The sequence below is a fragment of the Megalobrama amblycephala genome, linkage group LG12 (genome assembly GCF_018812025.1).
Source record: "Megalobrama amblycephala isolate DHTTF-2021 linkage group LG12, ASM1881202v1, whole genome shotgun sequence".
Taxonomy (NCBI): domain Eukaryota; kingdom Metazoa; phylum Chordata; class Actinopteri; order Cypriniformes; family Xenocyprididae; genus Megalobrama; species Megalobrama amblycephala.
In genome coordinates, this window is record NC_063055.1 from 7,941,982 (window position 1) to 7,954,678 (window position 12,697).

The following is a 12,697-nucleotide window of genomic DNA, read 5'->3' on the forward strand; positions in this document are numbered from 1 at the left end:
CTTAAATATATACATGTATGTGTATGTATTTATATATACATAATAAATATACACAGTACACATATATATATATATATATATATTATGTAAACAAACTTTTATTTTGGATGTGATTAATCATTTAACAGCTCTTATTATTTATTATATATATATATATATATATATATATATATAACATTTTAATATTAATTTTTAATCCATTTAAATTATATATAATTTTTTTATAATAAATTGATTTAAATAAAAAATAATATAATATATAATTAAAAAAATAATTTAAATAGATTAAATATACATATTTACATTTATTTATTTATATATATGTATAAGATCTTTTTGTTTTTAAAAGAAGTTTCGTCTGCTCACCAAGGCTACAATTATTTAATTAAAAATACAGTAAAAAACAGTAATATTGTGAAATATTATTACAATTTAAAATAACTGTGTACTATTTAAATATATTTGACAAAGTAACTTATTCCTGTGATGCAAAGCTGAATTTTCAGCATCGTTACTCCAGTCTTCAGTGTCACGTGATCCTTCAGAAATCATTCTAATATGCTGATTTGCTGCTCAATAAACATTTATGATTATTTTCAATGTTGAAAACAATTGTGTACTTTTTTTTTCAGGATTCCTTGATGAATAGAAAGTTCAAAAGAACAGCATTTATCTGAAATACAAAGCTTCTGTAGCATTATACACTACCGTTCAAAAGTTTGGGGTCAGTAAGAATTTTTTTTTTTTTTTTTTTGAAAAGAAATTAAAGAAATTAATACTTTTATTCAGCAAGGATGCATTAAATCAATCAAAAGTGGCAGTAAAGACATTTATAATGTTACAAAAGATTAGATTTCAGATAAACACTGTTCTTTTGAACTTTCTATTCATCAAATAATCCTGAAAAAAAATATTGTACACAAATATTTTGTACAATTGTACACATTAAATGTTTCTTGAGCAGCAGATCAGCATATTAGAATGATTTCTGAAGGATCATGTGACACTGAAGACTGGAGTAATGATGCTGACATAAATTCAGCTTTGCCATCACAGGAATAAATTACTTTGTGAAATATATTCAAATAGAAAACAGTTATTTTAAATTGTAATAATATTTCACAATATTACTGTTTTTTACTGTACTTTTAATTAAATAAATGTGGCCTTGGTGAGCAGACGAAACTTCTTTTAAAAACATTAAAAATCTTAGTGGTTCCAAACTTTTGGACTGTATGTATATATATATACATATACTTTTTTTGTTGCTGTTGTTGTTGTTTTACATATATGGGTGTTAATAGCAGGCATTTTAACCTTGTTATCAGATATATAGGCACCATTGTTTACACTTGAACACAATGAATATTTTAACAGCAGAAAGATGCGCTTACCTGAGAAAAAGCAAACAGCTTGTTTACAACAGAAATGCTATTTTTGTGTTCTCTTTTTACAGATAATACAGATATGTCATACTTTTAGCTGATGGACCGCTGAGACACAACATAAAGTCTGGTTGCCTTTAATCTTTAATCATGACTGTGCCTCAACAAACCTGTAAACCTTTCACACTGTGCTTTTATGTTTTTATGCTAACCTCTTTTTTTAATTCCTTCTTTAATCAATAAATAAGTCTACTCAATGTTATGTCTGTGTGGTGGTGACTTATTTAATCATGGAGGAGAAACTGTGTCTGGAAGGATGACACAGTCTCTCAGATGCTATTTCATACTCTTCAGCTGTTATTAGGGTGGGGCAGCTGGATATCGTATGGCTTTTTCACATTTACCATCCTCAAGGTATTAAATGCAGGTGGAAGTAAATTTCAGTACAGAAAAAGCATCCGCTTTTCAAGTGCAGGGCAGGGCGGAACAGCTAAATGCATTTCCATTTCATGTTTGCATTCATTTCCAGTGGAAAATGAGTCACTGTAGACATTGTGTATGCTGCGTCGTGCCGGTTGGAGAAGTTAAATTGAGATGTGATTTACACCCTGCCATAAAAATGCAGCATATACTCTTCATTGCCTCTTATGCACCATTGTGCTCTACTTTTCATTTTGACTAGATGATGTGATAGCCAGCTTTCAGCTATTTCCTCATTTTTATTGTTCATTGTATTCAAGAAGCTGTGACTTTGTAGCGTAGCATGCTTGAATACGTTTAACCATGACGCTTGAGGCTTACTGTTGTAAATCAGCTCTGTCCCCTATGTCTTTATCTTCAATTAGTTTTGTATGCGATTGGATGTCACGCCTGCATGTGTTTCATTGTTCATGTAAATTGAGGTAATTGTGTTTAAAGACAACATGACAGCAATGGAAATCACAACGCATTTGATTAATGCAACATGTTTCTATGTAAAAGTATATTTAATGGGAAATGAATGTAGGGTGGGACTTGACTGTGTGCTGTGGAATTTGAATGAATTCGTTATATAGGAGGAGGAAGTTATTACATTAAAAAAGGTTGGGTTATAAAAACTTTTCTTTTTTGTTTTAAGGAAATAAAATAATGCCAGGGACATGTGTTACAAACTTAAATAGTTCAATTTTGATTTCATTGTTGTCTTTTAACACACAGTGTTCAAGAACAATGCATTTGATTTTTCTCAGTCACTATTGGGTCTGGGCGATATAAGGAATATCCACAATATATATATCACTACTATTTTACATGTGAAATAAAATTAAGTATTTTTTTTTTATGTTGTTAATGCGTTTTATTATTATTATTATTATTATTATTATTATTATTATTATTATTATTATTATTATTATTAATAATAATATATATATATATTATTGGTCATTAATTTAATTAAATTCCAAAGTTATATATATATATATAATACAAAAATATGTATTAATGCAACTTTCATGAAGTAAACTTTCACTAAAAGCCTTCCTTCCGCTGGAAAAAACAGTCCCTGACCGTGAACAGCAACAGAAGTTACATTATTACGCCATTAGATGGCGGCAAAGACTGTCTTTATGAGTGTGTCAGGCAGTAGCGAAGACTTTTACATTGAAAAGACTGAATTGTTGTGAACACGGAACAAGAAGCAACTGACAAATGCTTTGACTAGCGCTGTCAGTCACGGGAAAACCCCTTAACTGTTAAAAGGACAAGATAATACACTGGACATTTAAAAAGATTTTTTTTATTATGAACATGGATACAGATTTTTATTATTAACAGATACAACATTTGATTTTAATAATTTATTAGTAAATATTAATACTTTAGAAGAATTTTTTGTTGTTAGTCCATGTTAACTAACGTTAACATCTGGAACCTTAAATACACTAATATTGCAATATCAAATATCATCAGATGATCCTTTTTTTTTAAAAGCGATATCGCCCAGCCCTAGGTTCTAGCCTTTGCATGTGTGTATGCTCTCTGTCATTCTCTCTGTCACTCTGCATGTGTTGTCACAGTAGCGCTGCGCACTAAATCAATGATAGTTGTTGTAGCCGAAGCAGAGGTCCTGTCCGTGCTGTTTTGGGTTGTAGTCAGGGAGTGTACAGCAGCTGTCTCTACTCTGTGGTTTGTCCTCCCCCTCATAAGAGACAGACTGTAATTTCATCCCCACCCAACAGATGGAAACACGCCTCTCTCCCCCACAGCCTGGAAAACACCAGCTCCCTGATCCTCCCTGATGTTCTTCAGAAACTGTGTTTACATGCAGTCTAATAATCCGTATATAATCTGACCGATAGCCCATCAGAATGAAAATCCCTCAAGTACAGAACAGTTAGAAAAAAAGATTGAATTTGAGCTTGAGCTGAATAAATTAATAAGATATTGGGATCCTGTTTCTGATTTTCCTTTTAAATAAATTTAGCAACATTAGAAGAAAGCTTTTTTGGGGATAATTTTAGATATGTTATAAAAACCAGATACACACTGAGGTGATATGCTGAATTGACTTTCTTCTTTAATCAGCTGACAGAACTCGCAAGATTCTTGTTCTTATGATAATGTGACGCTTAATGCCTCTCTTGAACAGTATGCTCAGAAATGAGAAAAAAGGTAACATGCATGTAAACATGTTTTAATCTTGCTGCAGATTTTATTTACATATTATTTACACATTCAAAATCTGCAGTCGGATTGAATTTAATTTGAATCAATGACAATTTGTGCATGTGTGTGTGTGTATATATATATATATATATATATATATATATAGAGAGAGAGAGAGAGTAATACAGTATTAATAAAAATGTAATACTCTGCAGTATTTAAAAATAAAAACATGAATTAAATAAGAAAAATGCTAAATAAATTGCTTTTGATCTCACAATTTCTAATTTAGAATATATATATATATATATATATATATATATATCTCTATATATATATATATATATATATATATATATATATATATATATATATTTCTAAATTAGAAATTGTGAGATCAAAAGCAATTTATTTAGCATTTTTCTTATTTAATTCATGTTTTTATTTTTTAAATACTGCAGAGTATTACATTTTTATTATTTTTAAAAGTAAATAATAATAATAATAATAATAAAGCTTTTTTTAAAATAAGTTTTCAATTTTAAAAATCCTTTAACATTCCGTTTATCTTCATGTTTAAATGATATTTTGTATCCCAGATTTCATTGTGGTCTTTTCGACCCCACTGCAGTATCAAACATCTGTATCACTTGCAGATTTCTGCCCTTCCTGAGTCAAAAATGTTACCAATTTTGTGCATTATACTGTATCTACAGCCAGTGCTGGTAGCATATTTGTCTCTTGTTTCCTCTGTTAGCTCTAAGCATTAACCCCCCTGAGCTCTGAAGCAGGTGGGCGGCAGTGTCCTTTTGCTCTGTTATGGATGGAGTGTGTTGTAGATTTGCAGGACAGGCATGGCGTACCGCCCACCAGCGACGCTCAGAAGAGCAGGAGTTCTGTTAATGCACTGGACATGCACTTAGAGCACCAGCAGACCACACAGTAACTCTTTTCTTCCTCCTCAGCCGTCACTACTTCTGTCCTGCTTTCTCTTTCAGGGCGATGCTTCATTTTCCTTGCTCTGCGTCTTATTGGTTTTATTTGTAATCAAATAATTCTCAACTACCCTGGACAAAGTAGAGCTCTGGAATGAGAAATTAAAGGAATAGTTCACCCTCATGTTGATACAAAACCCATGAGACTTACTTTCTTTATGTGTCGCAAAAATTGTAATATTTAGAAGAATGTACGATCAAATATTTTCTTTATAACTATTTTGACCGTGATCCATTAATAACAAAAAAGCATAAAAAAGTAGTTCCTATGATTCAGACCAAGGCTTAAAGGGTTAGTTCACCCAAAAATGAAAATTCTGTCATTTATTACTCACTCTCATGCCGTTCCACACCCGTAAGACCTTCATTCATCTTCAGAACACAAATTAAGATATTTTAGTTGAAATCCGATGGCTCCGTGAGGCCTCCATAAGGAGCAATGACACCCATAGGGATAGTTCACCCATAAATTAAAATTCTGTCATTTACTCACCTTTATGTTGTTCTAAACCTGTATGAGTTTCTTTATTCTGTTCAACACAAAAGAAGATATTTTGAAGAATGTTGGTAACCAGACAGTTGACGATAGCCATTGTTTTTTCCTACAATGTAAGTCAATGGCTACCGTCAACAGGTTACAAGCATTCTTCAAAATGTCTTCTTTTTAGTTCAACAGAAGAAAGAAACTCATACAGGTTTGGAACAACATAAGGGTGAGTAAAAGATGACACAATTTTCATTTTTGGGTAAACTATCCCTTTAACTGCTCAAAAATGAACTGCTTCAAAGTCTTCAATATGTTTTTTCACTGAAGAAAGACAGGTTTGGAATGACATGAGGTTGAGTAAATGATGACAATTTCCTTTTTTTTTGGTGAACTGTTCCTTTAACTATCAGTGTAGCTTTAATGTATGCAAGCACTAGATGCTTTTGCACACATCTCTGCTCTCCAAGGCAGCTGCTGTAGATGTCACTTCCTGTCTGTCCTTTTTCTCTGTCTTTCTCAGGGTGTTTTGTTCCTAAAGATTAATCACACCTGTCCGACATACCTTCTGCCTCTGTATAACACTGCTATTAGTCTCTTCATGACAGCTTCATGAAATTCTGTGCATTGGAGTCACGTAGGCATTGTAAATCATGATGATTTGGGTCAAAAAGGCATGGATATCCTGTGGTCAAAATCACAGTATAAAACAGAAATGATTGTTATAACGGGGCAGATCTTGGCAAATTAACACCAAGTCGACAGTAACATGGTGGTCTGTTCTCTGTGGTTGTGGGTCCATTTAATTCTGTCTCCTCTGGGCCTCGTCTCTTTCCTGAACTAATAGGAAAAAAGTCCTTTGCTTCTCATTGTAGACTTGTGTTTCTTTCAGATATTTCTGAGATGGAGTCCTACCATTCCTACTCACCTCAAGATGACCAAAGGTCACGTCAATCTGACCTCTCCTCGCACTCTTCAAATGACGCTGCACGAGAGAATGCCAGGTGAGCACAGATTTTCATGTCTATGCTCAAAAAGCAGTTATTTAAAAATAAAACATCAAACTAAGTGGCACTTATTTCAAAGACAAAGCACAAACACACCTTTCACAGCTTTAGGAGCAATTTCTGGTTGTCTAATGTTAGTCAAGCATGTATATTCTCAGTCAGAAACTGTCAGATCAAAACTGCAGTTGATCTTCTTGTATTTATTTTTAGGGAGGACCCTCAAAGCAGACTTGCAAAACCCGCTGTAACATCCTCTCCTTACAAAACTCCAGAGGTGCCGCTTCCAACCCAGGAGGAGAGAGCGGAACCACAGGAAGAAGAGCCACCACGTAGGAACAATTATGATGAATTAGATGAATTATGGTTTGATATCCTCTGGCAGAGGATTGGCAATACTTGTCAATTGCCAAATGAGAGTATAATTGGTTTTGCTGACTAAATAAACCACACAAATGTTGACCAGAAACTGCAACATTACATACAGTCGGTTAAAAGGATGGTTTGACCCTCACTGATGTTAGTGATTCACCAAAACATCTGTCTAAAGAAAACATCTGTCATGACTTCTGACTTTTACCTCAGTGGAACATTTACCATCAGAAGTTTATTTAGGATAACTAAATTTGTCACTAAAACTGGCAATGGTATGCTACATAATCGCATTGCCATAAGAACAGATTTATGTATTTACATATTTATTTATTTTACATAACATTTATGCAAAATGCTTAATTCATTCAAAAGTTTTGGATCAGTAAGATGTTTTAATATTTTTGAAAGAAGTCTCTAATGCTCACCAAGACTGCATTTATTTGATCAAAAATACAGTAAAAGCAAAAATATTATTACAATTTAAAATATTTATTTTCTATTTGAATATATTTTAAACTGTAATTTATTCCTGTGATGGCAAAGCTGAATTTTCAGCATCATTACTCCAGTCTTTAGTGATCCTTCAGAAATTTGCTACATTTCTTATTATCATCAATGTTGAGAACACTTGTGCTGCTTAATATTTAAGCAGAAACTGTGATATATTTTTTTTAGGATAATGAATATTAAGTTCAATAGAAGAGCAGTTATCTGAAATAGAAATCTTTTGTAACATTATAAATGTCTTTACTGTCAGTTTTGATCAATTTAACGCATCCTTGCTGAATAAACGTATTAATTTCTTTCAAAACAATGTTACTGACCAATTTAAATTTGCAGTCTGGCTGCTTGCAGTGGTATTAGAATGAAACTGATGTTGAATTATTTTTTATTCAATGTGCAGCAGCATTAAGGACGACACCCAAGATCCTGCTGAGACCGAGCCCAGAGGACGAGGCCATTTACGGGTGAGTGGATGCTGTGAATAACCCGCAGGTTCAACGCTCCTCACGCGTGATCTTATTCACTGAACTACGATCTTATTTACTAACTAAACCAGAGGACTCACTGAGGGCTGAGTTTAGATCTGAAGACAGGGCTGCATTTCAGTCACCACACACTCATCTTACACACGCACATACACATTAGTAACATCATAAAAAATCACGATTATTTTGGTCAATATTGTAATCACGATTATTTAACACTATTATGAGTGTGCCATATGACCAAAACCTAAGATGAGTAATTTAACTATAGCTTTCTGTGAAATCTAATTTTTAAAAACCAGTGAAATTTTGCAATTCTCAATTCAAATTACAATACCACAGCAGACTAAGCTACCTACTCCAAGTAAAGTAGTCTTCAAAAAAATATTGAAAATAAGTAAACAATCAGTAATACAATAAAAACAAAAAAATAATAAAAAAAACAATTGGATAAAAATACAATAGAGAAAAAAATACAAATACAAATATATAAAAATACAACTTGTCTTTTGTTTTTTGATTAAAGGGATAGTTCACCCAAAAATGAAAATTTGATGTTTGATGTCCTAAGACACGAAACGATCGGTTTGTGTGAGAAACCGAACAGTATTTCTATAATTTTTTAACTCTAATACACCACTATGTCCAACTGCGTTCAGCACTCATTAGTAAGGTCTGATAGCGCTCTGACTGTGGCAGTGATATCAGAGCGCTGTCAGAGCGCGATCAGTGCTGAACGCAGTTGGACATAGTGGTGTATTAGAGTTAAAAAATTATAGAAATACTGTTCGGTTTCTCACACAAACCGATCGTTTCGTGTCTTAGGACATCAATGTGTCGTCACAAGCCGCAGGGTTTAATTTGGACTTGTCTATGCAAGTTTTATTTACTCTAATAGTAGAAGTTCCCATCCACTAGCATTATTTGACTGACAGACCGCAACAGTTGGAGTTAAAAATCATCATTTGTGTTCTACTGAAGAAACAAAGTCACCTACATCTTGGATGCGCTGGGGGTAAGCAGATAAACATCAAATTATCATTTTTGGGTGAACTATCCCATTAACATTAAGACACAGATGGCAGCAGGATGCATGTATCCAATATACTGATACACATTCTTTTATTTTCCAACTGTTTATTTTCACATAAGACATAACTGACTGGGTTTACGTGAATAATCGCCAACCCCAGCATTTTGAAATTGGAGCATGTATTTGACCATTTAGGCACACACACGAAGCTCAAGTTTGCTTCGCTGTGTTCTGCTTTGTGTCAGAGGGCGCGCGCAGAAAGCCACCTGAGCTAAAGCTCCGTAGTATGGTGCCTTTGAAAACTCTTTTTAATATCAAGCACATCCCTTTTTACAAAAGGCACAGTACATGATTTCACAGATTTACACATTAAGTTTGGGCTTTGAGGAGTGAAAGTGCACCGCTGTAAATGAAAGAAACGGCATCAGGCACAATAATCGTTTTATTTCGATTATCATATTATTTTGTAATTGTTGTAAGCCGAAATCGAAACTCAGTTTTGATTAATCGCACGCAATTCTGAACTGAAACGCCTTGATTGTAGTCTTGAGTTTCCGTCCGGGAATTAACACGTCACAATATTCCTCATTTAAATAATTCCTGCACAAGGCATACGCAAAAAAGGGCCGAGGCCTGGTTGAGTTGCCTTAGTAGCGTGTTGAAACTCACAAGGGTCACATTTCAGAAACACGCTGGAAGCGGTTCACCAATCCCAGCACACTGGTCCAGCCAACCAATCAGAGCACATTGCAGTTTTCGAAAGGAGGAGCTTCATAGAGACCGGAACTAAAAAGTGTGTTACTGACAGACTGGGAATAGAGGTGCTGCAACAATGTAAAATATGTGAAAAATTATGTGTTTTTTGAACGTTCAAGCATGAAAGACAAAAACAAAATCAAGACTTTGTTACAGAGCATAATATGGACTTTTGAGGTTAATTTTGAGGTGAACTGTCCGTTTAAACTGTCACACTGGGGGAAGAGTGAACAGGAAGACAAAGCACAGAAAATGAAACCAAGATGGGGGGTCATCTGCATCACAGCCTCACAGACGGAGTGGATACCGCTGCAATCTCTCTCTTTTAATCATCCTCTCCGTCAGCTCCTCCATATTCATGAGGAAGAGGCAGTCTGCTGCTGCTCGTATCCACTGGGAGAGGTTATTTTTGTGTCCTGCACTTGCTTACAGAGCCGCTTTGCTTTAAGACTAGAGACCAGAGTTTGTTTTACCTGAGCACAGGATGAGAGAGGGGCTTTCAGCTGGAGAGCAGGGGAAAACAAGACATGACGGTGCCTTTGGTTTTTGGTGTGTTTGGAAAGGATGAATAGAAATTGGACCATTTTTAAGCCTCAGTATGTTTTTCTCTTAATATCTTTTTTGGGAGTTGTTCTATTAAATGGGTACCTGTTGCATTTTGGAAAGTACATTTTTGATATTAACATTTCTGTCAGACAAAGTATGACTCTACCATCTCAAATTAAACTAATTAAAATGAATATTTTAAGTCAGAAAGGGAACACAATGCACATTATAAATGTTTTTACTGTCACTTTTGATCAGTTTAATGTATCCTTTGAACAGTTGTGTATTGGCAGTAAATTTGGAGTCTGTCTACTTGCAGTTTTTTTCAGAATGAAACTGATGTTAAATTATTATTTTTAGCAAATTTCTAACTCTCACTCTCTCTTTTTTAGGCCCAACACAGTGATGGTGAGCTTTCAGAAAGGAGAGAGCGTTGGACTGAGGTTAGCTGGAGGAAATGATGTGGGAATATTCATAGCAGGAGTGCAAGAGGGCAGTCCGGCTGAAGAAGAAGGTCTCCGTGTAGGGGATCAGATCATGAAGGTACAAAAACATCAGTTTCAGTTTTAGGTTTTTTCCCCCTGAGGTTCAATTATAATGTTCAAAAAACAAAAAACAATTGTAATTGAATTATTCATGACCATTTTCCATGCTCTCTTCGACCCTTTGAATAAAACAAGTTGTTTTTATTGCTGTATATTTAAAGTTTATGTATGTAAATGACATCTCTTATGATTAGCTAACCTTATTATGCTTATTATATGGTGGTTTTCAGAAATAGCCTGAACAGCCACATTTCCTTTTCAACTGTACGTGTGCGTGTGTGTTATCTGTCTCTCCCTAAAGGTGAATAACGTTGACTTTCGGGGCATTGTGCGAGAGGAGGCCGTGCTGTTCCTGCTGGAGATCCCGCGGGGTGAGGTCGTGACCATTTTGGCACAGAATAAAACCGAGGGTGAGTGCAAGAGAACACAAGCCTTGCTCACACCACACACATTAAACGCACAAAACCGCCCCTCGCTTCACCTCAGGAAACATACAAGCACTGAAACACCCCCATCTTCTTGTCCGAAGCAGTGTTATTTTAGTTTTATTATAGTTTTATTAATATTTTGAATTTTGAGTTTTCATATTAAAGGGTTAGTTCACCCAAAAATGAAAATTCTGTCATTAATTACTCACCCTCATGTCGTTCCACACCCATAAGACCTTCGCTCATCTTCAGAACACAAATTAAGATATTTTTGATAAAATCTGATGGCTCAGTGAGGCCTGCATTGACAGCAAGATAATTAAAAAGAAAGTCTTTAGTATGTCTTTAGTAGCCCAGAAAGCTACTAAAGACGTATTTAAATCAGTTCATGTGACTACAGTGGTTCAACCTTAATATTATGAAGTGATGAGAGTACTTTTTGTGTGCCAAAAAACGAAATAATGACTTTATTCAACAATATCTAGCGATGGGCGATTTCAAAACACTGCTTCATGAAGCTTCAAAGCTTCACAAATCTTTTGTTTCAAATCAGTGGTTCGGAGTGTGTTTCAAATCACCAAAGTCACGTGATTTCAGTAAACGAGGCTTTGTTATGTGATGTGTTTGGAAACATTTCGAAATTTCAATGGTTCACATGACTTTGACAGTTTTATTTATTTATTTATTTTTATTTTATTTTTTTATTTTTTTATTACCTTTTAAAAATAATAATAATGTTTTCCAAATTATTTTTTAGTATTTTTTTGGCCCCTAAATTACAGCATCCCACAGCAGGTCTAGCAGCCATTCATACATTACTGTATGTGTGAACAGGCCCTGAAGCGCTCTCTCTTCATTCTTCCCTTCCCCCTATACACACAGAGCCTGTCGAGAGGCCTCGGCTTGTTGCTCATCAGTACAAAACCAGTTGTAGCCAGTTTTGGCTCTTCCAGGGACTGCCGTGCCAAGTGCGGTCATGCTCACACATGTACAAACATGCAAAAATCTTGATTTTCATGTTTGTGAGCTGTGCTTTCTCTTGCCTGTTATGTGAGGAAGTAAATGAACCCCTGTTCTGAATGCTTATTGGTTCAATCCCAGTAGAGGAACTTTCAGAAAGGAGTTCAACTAAAAACAAGTTCCTAACCCCATCGCAAGACGGCGGGACGTCAGCAGTGACCCCTGCTGTTGGAACTGACACTGCTCTCTTGGCTCTATCTCTCTTTTTCTGCTGTCATGTCATCCTTCCATCGCATTCATTCCCTGTCTCTGTCTTTATTTCTCTCTCTCCATCTCTCCTTGGTGTGGATGTCTCATGGGAAAGCGAGGACTGGCACTGTCAGGGGTTGAAGCTCATTTGGTCTGAGCCGAGACAGATGTGGTGTCAGAGCTTTAATCAAGAGGGTGACGGCACCACTAGAGGAAATCTGACCTCTGTAAATTTTATCCTCGAATGACACTGAATCACCCATTTAAAATTCACAAAGGACAACAGAATTAATTTACAGCAT

At 34.9% G+C, this 12,697-nt stretch overlaps 1 protein-coding gene across 4 annotated transcripts in view; it reads left to right on the forward strand.

Moving 5' to 3' along the window:
• The window catches only part of LOC125280607 (tight junction protein ZO-2), a 119,837-nt gene that overhangs the window by 89,527 nt on the left and 17,613 nt on the right, over positions 1-12,697 (forward strand). For all 4 annotated transcript variants that reach the window (XM_048211262.1, XM_048211263.1, XM_048211264.1 and 1 more), the window contains 5 exons: positions 6,403-6,514; positions 6,728-6,846; positions 7,794-7,857; positions 10,606-10,756; positions 11,060-11,168. In XM_048211262.1, coding sequence (XP_048067219.1) covers positions 6,403-6,514; positions 6,728-6,846; positions 7,794-7,857; positions 10,606-10,756; positions 11,060-11,168 — 555 coding nt within the window. The remainder of the gene's footprint in view (positions 1-6,402; positions 6,515-6,727; positions 6,847-7,793; positions 7,858-10,605; positions 10,757-11,059; positions 11,169-12,697) is intronic.